This window comes from Anomalospiza imberbis, chromosome 1 (assembly GCF_031753505.1).
Source record: "Anomalospiza imberbis isolate Cuckoo-Finch-1a 21T00152 chromosome 1, ASM3175350v1, whole genome shotgun sequence".
In the NCBI taxonomy this organism is placed as follows: Eukaryota; Metazoa; Chordata; class Aves; order Passeriformes; family Viduidae; genus Anomalospiza; species Anomalospiza imberbis.
The window spans coordinates 145,886,238-145,899,932 of NC_089681.1; the positions used below are offsets into that span (position 1 = coordinate 145,886,238).

The 13,695-nt window shown below is 42.7% G+C and overlaps 1 protein-coding gene and 2 long non-coding RNA genes across 3 annotated transcripts in view; 1 reads left to right on the forward strand and 2 right to left on the reverse strand.

Annotated features, from left to right (window-relative positions):
* Positions 1–506: 506 nt before the first annotated feature.
* LOC137463668 (uncharacterized) lies at positions 507–3,212 on the reverse strand. Its single transcript, XR_010993959.1, has 2 exons — positions 3,033–3,212; positions 507–2,256 (listed from the first exon to the last, which is right to left on the reverse strand). It is a non-coding gene; the product is annotated as an uncharacterized lncRNA (long non-coding RNA).
* A 2,562-nt stretch (positions 3,213–5,774) lies between these two features.
* Positions 5,775–11,271, reverse strand: LOC137463723 (uncharacterized). Its single transcript, XR_010993968.1, has 3 exons — positions 10,706–11,271; positions 9,588–9,677; positions 5,775–6,180 (listed from the first exon to the last, which is right to left on the reverse strand). It is a non-coding gene; the product is annotated as an uncharacterized lncRNA (long non-coding RNA).
* A 74-nt stretch (positions 11,272–11,345) lies between these two features.
* PRKAG2 (protein kinase AMP-activated non-catalytic subunit gamma 2) overlaps positions 11,346–13,695 on the forward strand; it is a 210,604-nt gene continuing 208,254 nt past the window's right edge. The window contains exon 1 of the mRNA XM_068175001.1: positions 11,346–11,578. Coding sequence (XP_068031102.1) covers positions 11,483–11,578 — 96 coding nt within the window. The 5' untranslated portion in view covers positions 11,346–11,482. The remainder of the gene's footprint in view (positions 11,579–13,695) is intronic.

Genomic DNA, 13,695 nt, shown 5'->3' on the forward strand with positions numbered 1-13,695 from the left:
GAGATGAGCTAATCTGTGGTGCTTTCAATTCCAGCTTTGTAGCTTGACAGCAACAAGATTTAAGGGTTACTTTCTTTTTTTTTTCTCTCTGAATTAAGCTGTGGGTTGTATTTAAACAATGTAATGACAGGGCAGACCCAGCCCTGGTATCCAGCTGAAAATGGGACACTAATCTTTTGGTAGTCATACCTCATTTGGCCTAATTCTCAGATTAACATTTACATTCTGGGTGGGAACATATTCCAATCCCCTGTTATTAACCCTGTTATCATATTGAATATAATCCCTTTCATTAATATATTGCCATTATCTTTTTTGCCTGTTTCTCATTGAAAATCTATTCCAGAACTTACTTGCTCTTATACATAAGAAAATTCTTCCAATTCTAAATGTTTTCATTACAGGGGTTTTTAAAAATATTTTTTTCTTACAGCAACTTTAAATTTTAGCTTAATTGATTTGGCTGAGAACACTCCCAGAGTCAGGCTAATGTTTTTTGAAAGAACTTATAAATCTGTAATTCCAGTGCTCTCCAGTTTTCTTCAAGGAGAAAATACATGTTTCCTCCTGCCCAGCACTCCTTTGATACCAAGAGCTATTTATTTGCTTTGAGCAGCTCTTCAGTTTTGGGAGTTTCTTTTAATTTTGCTTTTGCAGCTTGAAATATGTGGTCTCTCATAGCAGGTATTCAACAGAAATTCAGCACATACTACCCAGGAGGAACATTGCTACTAATTGCTTACCCAGAGAATAAGTAATGAAGCAGCTTTGCTGTGAAAAGAATTAATGAGGGACATAATTTTTTATGGATAAGAAAATTGTATCATCCACTCAACTTTACCGTTGAAGCTGTAATTTTTGTGTGATTTGGTGATAAGTATTTGTGTGACCTTTGATGTATACTTTTTGGGGTATTGGGATTCCCCTCAGCTTCTCTTTTAGTGTTAATGAGCAGAGTGCACTAAAAATATTTTTCCTGAACTTGCCCTAATTTTCTGGGACATCAGTGCTTTGGTGGGACTAAGCCTTTTGCTGTGGGATTACTGTCAGATTCTGCAAACATGAATGGCAAAAGTTGTTCCTTTATCTCCAAAAACCTTAAAATAAACTGAGTTTCCACCCCCAGGATTGGAAGTCTTGCTGATGAGTTGAATGACAGCAAATCTCACAGAGTTGAAGAATAGCATAAATGTTTGTCCAAACACCAAAAAGTAAATTCTGAGTATTAACAGCCTAAGAGTGGCATTTGACTATTCCATTAAATCAACCACATTGCACAAAGTATTTTGTATTTTATTTTGGCAGTGAAATAATATTTGTTGAATATGGATCCTCAAGTCCTGATGAAAACAAAACTTCTGTTATGATAAGATTGCAGGATTAGCCTCAGCTTTAGTAATTAATGGCCTGCTTCCAGCAAATTTCTTATGGGATGCTTGAGACTGGTTTGAGATATATATGCCACATATGTTTATGTCTGCATATCAGCAATTCTGCATCTTCAATATGGTATAAAATTAGACCTGTTTATGGTGCGTTTTACATATGGGTAGTCCTCCTATATTCTTAATTAGTTATACATAATTTAATCACTGTTGTAGTATATGCAGTCAAAAATGCAAATGTGTTACAGTCCCGATTTGAAGTTCCCAGACACAAAAAGCTTGTCATTATCATCTTCTAGATATTAAATACCAGCTCAGATATTCATCATTCTCATAATTCTGAATAACTGATAATTTTATTAGTTCAGATAGTAAAATAATGCTCAGTAGAGCTTACTACTGTGCAATAGAAATATCTTCCACATGATCAGCCTCATGCCATTAGGAGTAGTGTGGATGGGCACGAGGAAATTTGACAGGAGGATGACTGCTCTCTCCCTCCTTTCCCCCAGGCTGTTGTGAGCCCAAAGCATCTTACCAAGACCCATGGAGTGCAGCACTGAGACTCTTGGGACCGCTCAGCTCATGATCAGCTCCCAGTGGAAATGGGTCTTGTGTGGACCACAGTAAAGCTGGGCATAAACAACATATTTCACTTAGCTTAAGTGAGGCTCCCACATTTCCCACCCACATTTTTATGTATACCAGAAAATAAAATAAATTTGTATTTAGTTAGAAGACCATAAAGTCAAGATTATACCCCTCCTGTCATCTGTGAAGCTTACAGAGATGCTCACAGAAATAGAAATCAATTGCATCTCCCCTGATACAGGACTTTACAGTTTTTTCAGTCATTCCCCTGCTCTTCACCCTCCTCCAGTACCTAAGTTTTGTGCCCTTCCTGCACATGATTCCTGATTTTATTCATCCAGCAGTAGCATTTTTCTACTCTTTGTGGCAGACTTCCTTGGACTGTAGAAGTGGATATGATCTTGACATCTGTTCTTTCCAAGCAGATCTTTGTACCCCATGTCTCATGATTCCAGCAGGCAATTGCACTGTATTGATGCTCACTTTCCCAGCACTTTGTGTGAGCTTCTGACTCTGTCCTCATTCACTAAAACAAGAGATATTCCTGCTGGTTGCTTGTATTTGTTTGGCTCTCTAAGCTGATTGTTGAAGAAGGAGTAAAGACCATGTATAGGGAAGGCAATTTGACTTCAAATAACCTAAATTCAAACTGTTCTCTGTGCTCTGCCTGCAGAGTTGAGTACCCAGAGAGCTGAGTGGCTGCTTTCTGCTGGAAGTTACTAAGTGGGGCCAAAATGGGGACCTATCAGTTACTAATTCCAAAGGTAAGAGCTACTTTCTTTTTATTTTATCAAGGATATTCAGTAGAAAATACTGTGTTTGCATGGCCAGCATAAGTTTGAGGATTCATGTTAACTACCTTGTGCCTTCATATGTTAATTCATACCTACCTAGGAATATTACAACTATAACCTCTTCATCAGTAACAGAACACAATCAATTAATAATTTTGTTTGCTTGTTTTGTTGTCTGTCTTCAACACCTGGAAGTTGTCCTTGAGCCATTCCTTTTCTTTTAACTCACTTTTTACCTTCAATGTATCTACTGAGCTTACACATCTCTCTAATGTTACCTTGTAATTTTTCATTTAAAGACTCTAAAGTCGAGGTACTTTGCATAACAAGACATAATCAAAATTTTAGTTGAGAATAAAATAATAATCTTAATGAAGCTACACTGAATTACATTTACTATTTTTGGGAACTCTTTGGATTGATTGTGGGGACCACTTCTATATTCTAGATACAGAATTTTATATAGATATGTCATTTCTAGATATTTGTTGCTTCTAAAGCTCTTCTGATAAGATTTTAGACCCTCTTCTTAAGAAAAATGATAAAAATAAAATGATTTTGCGATATTTTGAAGTGAAAATTCTTCCTGACATGAAATTATGTTATTATAAACCTTTCCCTACTGTCATTTTCACCATTTTAGAACACTGTTAGTCAGATTCTCCTGGCTTTAGAATCTGACTGCATGAAATTTGTTAAATCTGCACTTGCTATGTTATATATATACTTATTTTGTAATTAAACCAATGCTATGGTAATGTACAATCTGCAGTCTTTAACTGGATATATCCATCACCATTAATATGTCAGAATGATTTGCCAATAATCGCAACCCTTGGTGCCTTCATCATTGCACATCTGAGATTCCTCCTTGTACAGCTCATTTTCTACCAAAACAGGAGCAGTACAGGAGGCTGTTGGCCTCCTCCTATGGAAGCGGTCTGCTGACAGGCGTTGAAAAGACTGAGGAACAAATGTAGTTTAGTTTTCATAGAGCCCAGGCACACAGAGAAGCCAGAATCTAACATTCCCATCCTCTTGGCAGAGGCTTGAGCTGCAGATCTCAGGTGGTACAGCAAGGCTTTTGGGAAAACTCTTACCTCTCAGACAGAGCAGCCATGACCAGGCTTCCTACTGGCTTGTGACTGGTGTCAGTTCCTGAGCCATGCCTTGGCAGGGTCTTGGAGAGCTGCAGACAGCCTGAGCCAAAGCTCTGCGGGGACTGTGAACAGCTCAACAACCAGGACAGTTCCAGGACACTGCTCAGGCCTGTGTTCTGGTGCTCTGGTTTGCTGGTGGAGATGACAGTTCTGAGCCACCTTTCCTACATGTCACCTTTTGTCCTGGGGAGATGTCATCTGGGATCTGCATGAATTCACACTAAACACCTGCTCATCATGCTTGCCTGTGCCCATCACACGTGGAGAAGCAGAAAAACAAATCCTGCAGCACCTCAATTACATTGAGTAGATACCTGGGATCAAAAATGGATGTTGGCAATGTTGCAAAAAAGCCTGGTTTAAAAAGACTGTGCTTTCAGTACAAGAGAAATACAATTAATTTATGAAAACAAGGAGGAGTTGCCATTCACCTCTCATGCTTTTTGGATGTTGGTTCTTGTTGCACACGTTGTGATAACCATAGGTCCTGGATACCAAGGTGTGGCCAGGCAGTTTCAGTGCATTCTGGTCCTTTGGAAGCCATTGTGCAGAGGAGGTTTCTTATCATTCTTCTCTTTCTTCCTGTTTTATCCAGTCCTCTGTCTCATCCATAAACTATCACTTTCTCATTGATTCTTCACACATAATGGGATTTCTGGGGCTCTCCTGTTATTAGTTACTACCAGGTGAGAAAAGATGTTTGGATTGTTTTACAATTGTTGCAATTTTGCCTTCCCTAAAGGGAATCTTGCCACTGGCCTTGGATGGAGATCAAGTGGAGAACACTGCTACAGGTGTGTTCTGGGACACTGTGCCACCAGTACCTTGCAGCATAATAAATTTGAAGCCTAATATTAAAAATTTATTTTCTTTGAGATCTTACAGACCATCCTGGAATTGACTGCTTATGCACCACCAAGAAGAGACAGACTGATGTTTTGGTGCAGTTTCACCCCCTTCACTCCAGAAGGAAAATGCTGTTCCTGCCCACTGTCCTGTCTGAAGCCAAGCATACTCCATGCCAAGGAATAAATTCTGATATTATCACACAGAGAAGGCTCACAAACAAAGTTTGTTTGTAATTCTTAAGCTCTCTGAATTCTTCCCAGTGAACTGGGAAGGACATGGAAGTACTTTCAGGTTTGTGCTGCTGAAAACACTTTTTGTTCTTATGCCCACACATACCTGGTAGAACCATGTCTCTGCCTCCTTTCAACGTTCTTTTAGCTAATGTAGTTCATTATGCATATTGTTGGAAAAGAAAATGAAAAGCAGACTCGTCTTGAATTCTATCTGTAATTCTCTGTGTTAATTTGCACAACTGACAAAAATCACTCAATATGGGAAATGAATATTTTCTCTCTGGTTTTGCATATCATCTTTTATATTAAATTTTGACTGAGGTTATCTGTCTAACTTGTAGGTCTACATATGCAAATCAAAAGCTCCAAGTATTGTGCTTGGCTAACAGCCAGAAATTCTGACTCACAATCAGTAGAAAACACAAAAGAAATTTTCCTTCATCAGTAAGGAGGAAATCAGCTACTTTTAAAAGTCTTTGTCATTTCTTCTATGACTCTAAAATACTAAGAAAACTTGAGCATCATTCCAGTTAATGGAAATTTTTTTATATATAAAAACCAATATAAAAAGATAATGTCTCATAAGGTACTTCAATCTTTGGAAGGCTCTCCTGGCTCTCAGAACCAACAGAGGTTGTGTGAACTTTGAAGAATCAGCCTCAAGGCTTTTTATCAAGCTCTTGTGGTTCAAACAAGAAAATGTGTTTTCCATGTTTGTGCCTTGTCAGGTCTCCCAGATGCTTTCTAGCAGAGATGACACAGTATTATTCTTATTTTACTCTTAGAGCGTAGTGATACAAATGAGAAACAGAACTTACCTGTCGACACAGTCTATGGAACAGTGCTGGCACTAATGCCACCACACAATGGCGTTCAGGTCACAGCACCGTGCACCATCTGATTTCCTGTGCCTGCATTTCCTGTGGGCGCAGGGCTGTGCAGCATGAGGGCAGCCTCGTGGGGACTGTGGTTCTGGAGCCATGAAGATGGGACACAGTGAGACAAACACTGCAGCTGCCAAACAGGGAGCTCCTGCCAACCCTTTCACCAGTGCCCATGCCACAGCCTTCTGTGTACCAGATAAACCCATTCCATGGGCCTGCTCGTCTTGAATGATGACTTCTGAAACTTTCTGATACCCAGGATCAGTTGTCAAGATGGACAGGATCTGCAAGTGAAAAAGTAAGTAAACTCAAAAAAGTGCCCCTTCCCTTGGCAGTTTGAGAGAAATCAGCAGCCAGCTTAAATTAGAGAAACATCTTAGAAAGGTCCTATGAAACTGCTTCTCTCTGACTGCCTCTCCTCTGTGCTGTGTTCCGGGTGAGAAGACATCCCAGTGACTCAGTGTATGAAGCAGTGCAGCAGCTCTGGAGGGAGTGCCCAGCACCCAGCAGAAATTCTGGGTAGGGATTCTGGTGACGGTGGGGAGGGGGCTGCAGGGCAGACTGTGCTGCTGGGCTTCAGGTGACAAGAGAATCCATTGCAGTAACCACTTACCTGCCAGAAGGTGTCTGACAGCCTGGAGAGGAAGCACAGCCATCTGTCCACACAAGCCCTCTTTCAGCATAAATATTTGTCACTCTTTGCTACTGTTATGTTCCTGGAGACCTTCTGGGGACAAGAAGCTCCTCTTATTAACCTCATTACCTCACCTTGCTTCAGCCACTCAGGCTTTCCTGGCAGACTTGCCATTTCTCCTGCAAATTTCCCCATGGAAGGCAATTTTAATTGCAGTTTTGCTGTAAACAATGCAATTTAGCTGTCTACAGGAATTTCTTCGTGTTGAGCCTATATTCTACTTGACTTGAAATTTGCACCCTGCAATGTGCTGAGTGACAGCAGGTAGCAGGTGAGTGTGGGTGTGGGCAGACAGACGCCAGGGCTGTGTCCTCCCTGGCCTCTACAGAAGACTTGTGCAGGGACTACTGCATCCCAATACTGCATCAGGTTAATTAGATTGTTCTGGTAATTAAGTTAAGGAGCCCTATGCAGCAGGGTCGAATTCAATCTAATAAATGTGTTGAACAGAAACCAAGCAATCGACTTCAAGCGTGCTCAAAGAATTGAGTGGCAAATTGGAGAAGAGAGAAAGATGGAGAACAAAATCAGAAGGATAAGAATGAGAGGTAAAATGTGACAAGAAAGGGACAAGCAGAGGAGGACGTGCAGAAAACAACAGGGACAAATATTAAAATAAGAAGAGAATAAAGAGAAAAATAGCTATGATTAAGCATAGTTAATGCTGAGATACTGAATACCAATAACAGCCAGACAAGGTCTTGAGCTCCCAGATTTCAAATGTCTTGATTTTTAAGAACTTGTCTCTAAATCCTGGAAACATTTTTAAAAGGTTTAAAAGTCCCAAATAAGAATATATGTGTACATATACTTAAGAAATAATATGGTTGACCTGAGAAATTACAATATTTACCCTGGTATGGAATACACACATTATTTGTGGTAGGAAATGTAGTCACCCAAAATGAGACTTCTGCAGGGGTTTGTGCCTAAAATATGCTTACAGATTGCATGTGTGAAAAATCTACATTGAATGCTCACAGTATGATTAATATATCATCTGCATAGAAAGAATATTAGTTTTTTTCACAGAGAGATTTTTTTTCCTCTAATGCAATATATATATATTACCAACAACAAACTATAAAGCATTACCAAAAAATGCTGATCTTAATATAGATTTAAAACCCACCAACAACTTACATGGCTCCTCCTATTCACCACTTTTTTTAGATATGCTTTTTCAGTGAAATTTAAAGTCTTCAGAAAATTTTATACTGCATATGGAACCTCAGCACAAAAGTTTGCTGGTGACATATTATTTTCCTTACGGCAACTATAATCAATACAACCAAGGCTCAAAGCAAAGTTTTATGGCTATTTTATAAACTTAGGAATGTACTTGGGGAAATTTAGTATGGAAAAATTGACTCAACCTGTATTTAAGGATTAAGTAGGGCAAGTCCTGTGGCAGGGTGTAGCCCAAAATGTGCTCCTTCTGCTGAGTTACAGGTAGGGCTGAGTTATAATGGGGAGCATTCAGGAGGTGTTTTGGGAGAGGCAAAGTGTGGCTGGTGTGTTTGAAATGCTGTTCTGCTTTGTCTCCCTGAGGGGTCATGAAACCTGAGAGTATTTGGGTGATAAATGTGATGCCCCATCCCTGGAAGTATTTGGGTGATAAATGTGATGCCCCATCGCTGGAAGTATTTGGGTGATAAATGTGATGCCCCATCCCTGGAAGTATTTGGGTGATAAATGTGATGCCCCATCCCTGGAAGTATTTGGGTGATAAATGTGATGCCCCATCCCTGGAAGTATTTGGGTGATAAATGTGATGCCCCATCCCTGGAAGTGTTCACAGCCAGGCTGGATGGAGCTCTGAGCAACCTGGTCTAGTGGAAAGTGTCCTTGCCCATGGGAAGGGGGTTGGAACCAGATAATCTTTAAGGTCTCTTCCAACCCAAACCACTCTGTGGTTCTATGATATTTTCCAAAGTGTTTTAGTACCCATTTGTCTGTGAAATGAGTAATTTAGATGCTGACATGCATCTGAAAACATGGTTGTTGGTAGTCAAATGGACCAAAATAACTTTAGATTTCATTAAAAGCATTTACAATGTTGTTTGTTCATATGCTGGCTACATTTTTCCATGAAAGATAAAAAGCAAAGAGGGATAAAAACATGGTGCCCTAATGTCTGAAATAATTGGTGATTATTTTATAACAGGGTCTTATTACCACTTGATTTTACAAGAAGTCAGGCTCCTGAAGTCTAGCAGCTGTAGGAGGATTTAGGCTTTGTTTTGCTGTTTGTTGTATTTTTTGTAGTTTGTTTTCTTTTGTTTGTTTGTTTATTTTTTAACATGTCTCTAATCCTCAGAGCTGCAATGAAAAGTTTAAAAATATGACTAGATAATCAAAGGTCATATTTGAGATCTTTGAGGGTCAAAGGAAAAAAAATCAGGATAACCCCTTATTGTGGTATTCTGAAAGTTATATACATGCTTAAGGCAATATCCTGATGGGGGGAGGTTGATTTCTGGATTTTTTTAGGTTTTGGAGTTTGGTGATACTGCCTTTATGTCGCTTTCTGAAACTTCTTTTACAATAACCACAATTATTCATACAAATAATCTAAAAGAAGAAGAATTAATTTAGATCTAAAATACTAAATGTAGAAAATAAATTATAATATTGTGGGAAACAATTTTGCATAAACAAGGGAAAGGAGTATTTATATGGTAGATTTTATTCCACCTGAATTAATGAATGAATTTAATTTAGTTAATTTAGTTAATTTCATGAAGAATGGCCAGGAGATCTGCGTGCTTACAGTACCAATTGCTAAAATCCCTCTAAAGAAATTCTACCTTTTCTTCTCTGATTTTTTAACTTTCAAGACCACAGTAGCTAGAAAAACCTCGTGACAGTTTTTTCATCAGCATGCTTATTAGTAACTTTTTCATTTCTTTATTCCAGTCATTCCCACATCCCTTGGCAACAGTGCTTTGTTGGCAGAGTTTATATAAATGTTGGGAGAAAGCAGGTGTTACAGACCTGTCCACATCCCTTCCTGACCTGGTGTCAGTGATTTTAACCCCTGTTTCATTTCTGGGTCTGTTTCCTTCCATGAAATCCTGTAGGAACCTATAGGACAGTTGTCTGTTTCATTAGAGGGGTCATATTTTTATTTAATTCTGTATGGTTTTAGAGAAGTGGCGACAGGATTTACACCTGACCAAGCTTTGCACCTGTTAAATACAGAGACTTCCACAAGGAGGGAAATAAATCTGAATTCTTGTATTTTTTTGATGATAACCACCATAGCCCTGTATTTTTTCAGAATATGAGATTTTTGAAGAAAACTCTTCTCCCTTCTCTCCTCAATCCTTGTTTCATAGAATCCCCTAAGATTTGATTTGCTGGGAATGATTACAGTGTCGCCTTTGTGAATGCACATCTTTGAACCCAGGGAAAATGTGAGGCCAATGTAAGTTGGCCTTATCCTCAAATTCAGGCACTGTAAAAAGACGCAGAGATTGTCAAGGGAAGAAGAGGCACTTCTGAAACAAACCCTCATGTTTTGATGCAGCATGTATGCTTGTTTAAACCACCCGCTGTCCTAAAGAAGACACCTCTCTGTCCTTGCTGTCCCAGACTCTCGGCCCTGGTGGCAGCCCGGCAGCAGGGGTGGCACTGCCGTGGGGCTGCTCTGGGAGAGCAGCACAGCCACGGGTGAAGGGATGTTGGCAGCTTTTCCTTCTCGGGGACCCGGTGACGCCAAATCCACTCGCCCGCGGGGGCTGAGCCGCCTCTTTCGCTCGGCTGAATCTGCGGGCGCGCTGAAGGCTTTTCGGAGGGAGGGAGCGGAAAAATCTACGTTCAGGAGTGGACTGCGGCCCTCCTGGGCTTGGCACACGTTCCCTGTCAGCCCGGCAGAGGCAGGGCAGCCTGGGGTTTTGCCCAGAGGGAATGAAGCCTCCCTCCTCGCTGGGCTGCGGGGAGCGCGGGTGGGAAGCGGCGCCTCGGAGGAAAGAAATATCCCTCCTTTAGGGCACGGCCGGGAGAAACCCTGGGGCAGGGAGGCGAGAAAACAGCCGGGGAGGTCGGGAGGGAGAGGAACCGCGCCGCCTTTGGGCGTTTTTGGCAAGGTGAAACGCAGCCTTTGCGCCCACCTCCGTGCTCCGGCAGCCCGGGGAATGCAGGCACAGCTCCAGCTCCTCTCCCCGCGCCGAGGGGCCGGCGGCGCGGCCCGGGGCGAGCGGCGGCCGGGGGAAGCGGCCGGGCTGCGGGAAAGTTGCGTGGTGCTCGTTTCGCAGCTCCTGGGGACCCTGCCGGGGCTCTCGGAGCGCCCGGGCACCTCCTCCCATCCTCCTGCCCCCCTTCCCTCCTTCCCTCCCCGGTCGGGCTCCCCGCGGGACTCCCCATTCTGCCAGGAGCGTCGCCCGAGCGCTTCCCCTTTTCGGGCTTTGTGGCCTTTAGGTGTTTGGGGGGTTGTTTTTTTTATTATTTCTCTCTCTCTCTCTCTCTTTCGGTGAGAGTGCGGCCGAGTTGGGCGAGGGGAAGGAAACTTTCTCCCCCCCCTCCCCCAGGATGCTCCGGATATTTTTGAAAGGGCGGAAGAGTGAGAAAGGGAGCAGCGTCTGTGAGGGCATCTCATGCTCTTGCGAAGGTCCCCCCTGACACCTCGCTGCTGGGATTAAAGACCGGAGCTGGAGAAACTCCTCCCCTTCCCTCGGCTTCTCTCTTTCTCCCCCCCTCCTCTTGCTTCCCCCCCAAAATTTCCTAAGGCTATTAGGAAGGGGGGGCAAAAAAAAAAAAAAAAAAGAGAGAGGAAAGAAAAAAGAAAATAAGGAGCTTGGAGTAACTGCGGCCCGTGGGACGGTGGGGAGAGGTGGAAGAGGAGCCTCCCTCTCCAGATCCATCGCTCAGCACCACGCCTGGGTGAAGGCATGGGAAGCACTGCCATGGACAAGAAGAAGGATGCCTCCAGCAGCAGCAGGAAAAGCTCCAGCCGCAAGAAACTCATGTTGCGAGTGCACATCCCCGTAAGTGGCTGCTCGCTCTTCCTCCCGTTCGGCAGCTGGCGTGGCTCAGGCATGTTTTTCTCTGACATGGAGCACAGCGAAAGGCAGGGAGAGGTGTTTCCTGCCGAGCTCTGGAGCTGGGGGCATGCTGGGCTGGGGGTGCACCCCTGCAACAGGCGAGTCCTCCACACCTGGGGTGGGCTGAGCAGTGGGCTCTTGGCCCCCGTGCAGTGCTGGGAGCCCAGGATGCGGTCCCCGTGGCACGGAGGAGTGTCCTCACTATCCCAGTTTCAGAAGTGACTCTTACTCCCTGCTCTACAAGCGCTCCTGTGCCCTGGGCTGTGGGTTTGGCTCAGTTTGTCTCACCCAGCTCCCTCTCAGACTCGCAGCACGGTCTAGCGAAAGGTCTGCTCTCCCCCCAGCGCTGGTCTCAGCATTCCCAGGTTTGGCTCCGGGAACTGTCCCTGCCTGTGGCTGAACCAGCCTTTAATCTGATTCTTCCCTCTCTCTCGAGACGAATCCACTTCTGAATTTCCCAGGGCTGGGGAACCCAGAGCTCGCTCAGATTTGGATCCAAGCAGTCTGGTCACTGCCGAAAGAGCAGGGCAGTGGTATTCACAGTGGAGCAAAGTAGTGAGCCGTGCAGTCTGTTCACCAGCTCTGTTCTGTATATTCCACTATAAAGTAAGAAATTCTAGATATAGAATAACCACAGATCAAAAGTTCCTATTTCCAGTGAATACTAAAAGGCTAACTGGCTCCGTCTTCAGAATTACATGCCTTTCAAAACTTAAATTACTGGGTTTTTAACTGTTAGGATGTTCTTGTGATCCATGTAGCTATTAGTTTTCTATTTTCAGTCCTGATGTACTTTTGGTTTCAGTGCTTCTGGCAAGAAATGGCAAAGACCTTGTATCTTTTTTGTGTCCTCTGTTGTTTTATTGCTTATTAGTGTTAGGTTTTTTGGTGTTTTTGTTGTTTGTTTTTTGTTTTGTTTTTATTAGTTTATTTTAAATCTCATTATATAAAAGTGGGAAACAGTTCTACCCGTATCTCTGCCAGGCCACCAAGGAGCAAAAAGATATTTGTGGTTCTAAGATTTTCCCTTGTTTTAGGAAAGAATAAGAAGTCAAAGCAAATTTATTAGGTGTCTCGAGTGTGTGGAATAAAATGGAGGAAAAGTACATGACTCTTCTGCAGATTTTATTTTTCTCTGGGGAGGAATGCAAGCCTAAGAGCCCAAGCCAAACTTCTGGAGCTCAGAGTGCATTCAGTACTAGAAGAAAAGGGTCTGTTTCTGCTAACATGGGTGTTGCCTATGTATTTGTGACAGAAGATTTTAGGCAATAAACTTTACCATGTTGCCAGTAGTACTTCACAATAAGGATGTAAACTACCAGCAAATAAAATGTACCACACCAAAGCACCACTCTCCCTGTGCTCACTATTCCTTCCCACCCTGCCTGCAATATTGTCTCTGCCATCTCTTTCCACTGCCCCCCACCTCTGACTCAGTCTAGCCAGAAACTCTTGTGCAGTTGGATCCCCACTGCAGCTCTCAGGAGCTGCCTTTTCTGCCTGCTGAGGAGCCATAGGTAGTTTTGGAGTTTCCTGGGGTTGTTGCAGGATTTTATAGCATCCACCCGGTGTTTTTGAAATACCTGCTGGCCACCAAATATCTCTGACCACACCAGAACTTAGAACAATTTTCCTCCTTTTACGGTGTGAAGCTAACGCGAAAAAAAGTACTTAAGGAACTCGTTAGCACTAAATCATTATTGACAGAGGAATGCTAATGCTTTTTTCCTAGTTTCCCCCCTCATCCATAGACAACCTTTTTTGTGAATGTTGCCTTAGTTCTGTCTTAGATGGAATATTTTTAGTAGTGGGTCATAATTTTTCGTGCTCTTCATCTCTTGCACTTTGTCACCTGGGTAATGGTAGTGACTCAGATACAAAAGCTTGCAAATGCCTGATGGTGCATTGAAGTCAATGTAAGTTTTGTTGTTCACCCAGCTGGAAGAGCTTCAAGATTTGGTAATGAGATAACACCTTCCATCCTCCCTCTCCATCCCCAAAACATGACCCTTCTCTTTCATCCTGTATCATTCTAACATTCCTCAAATGGACTATTGAGC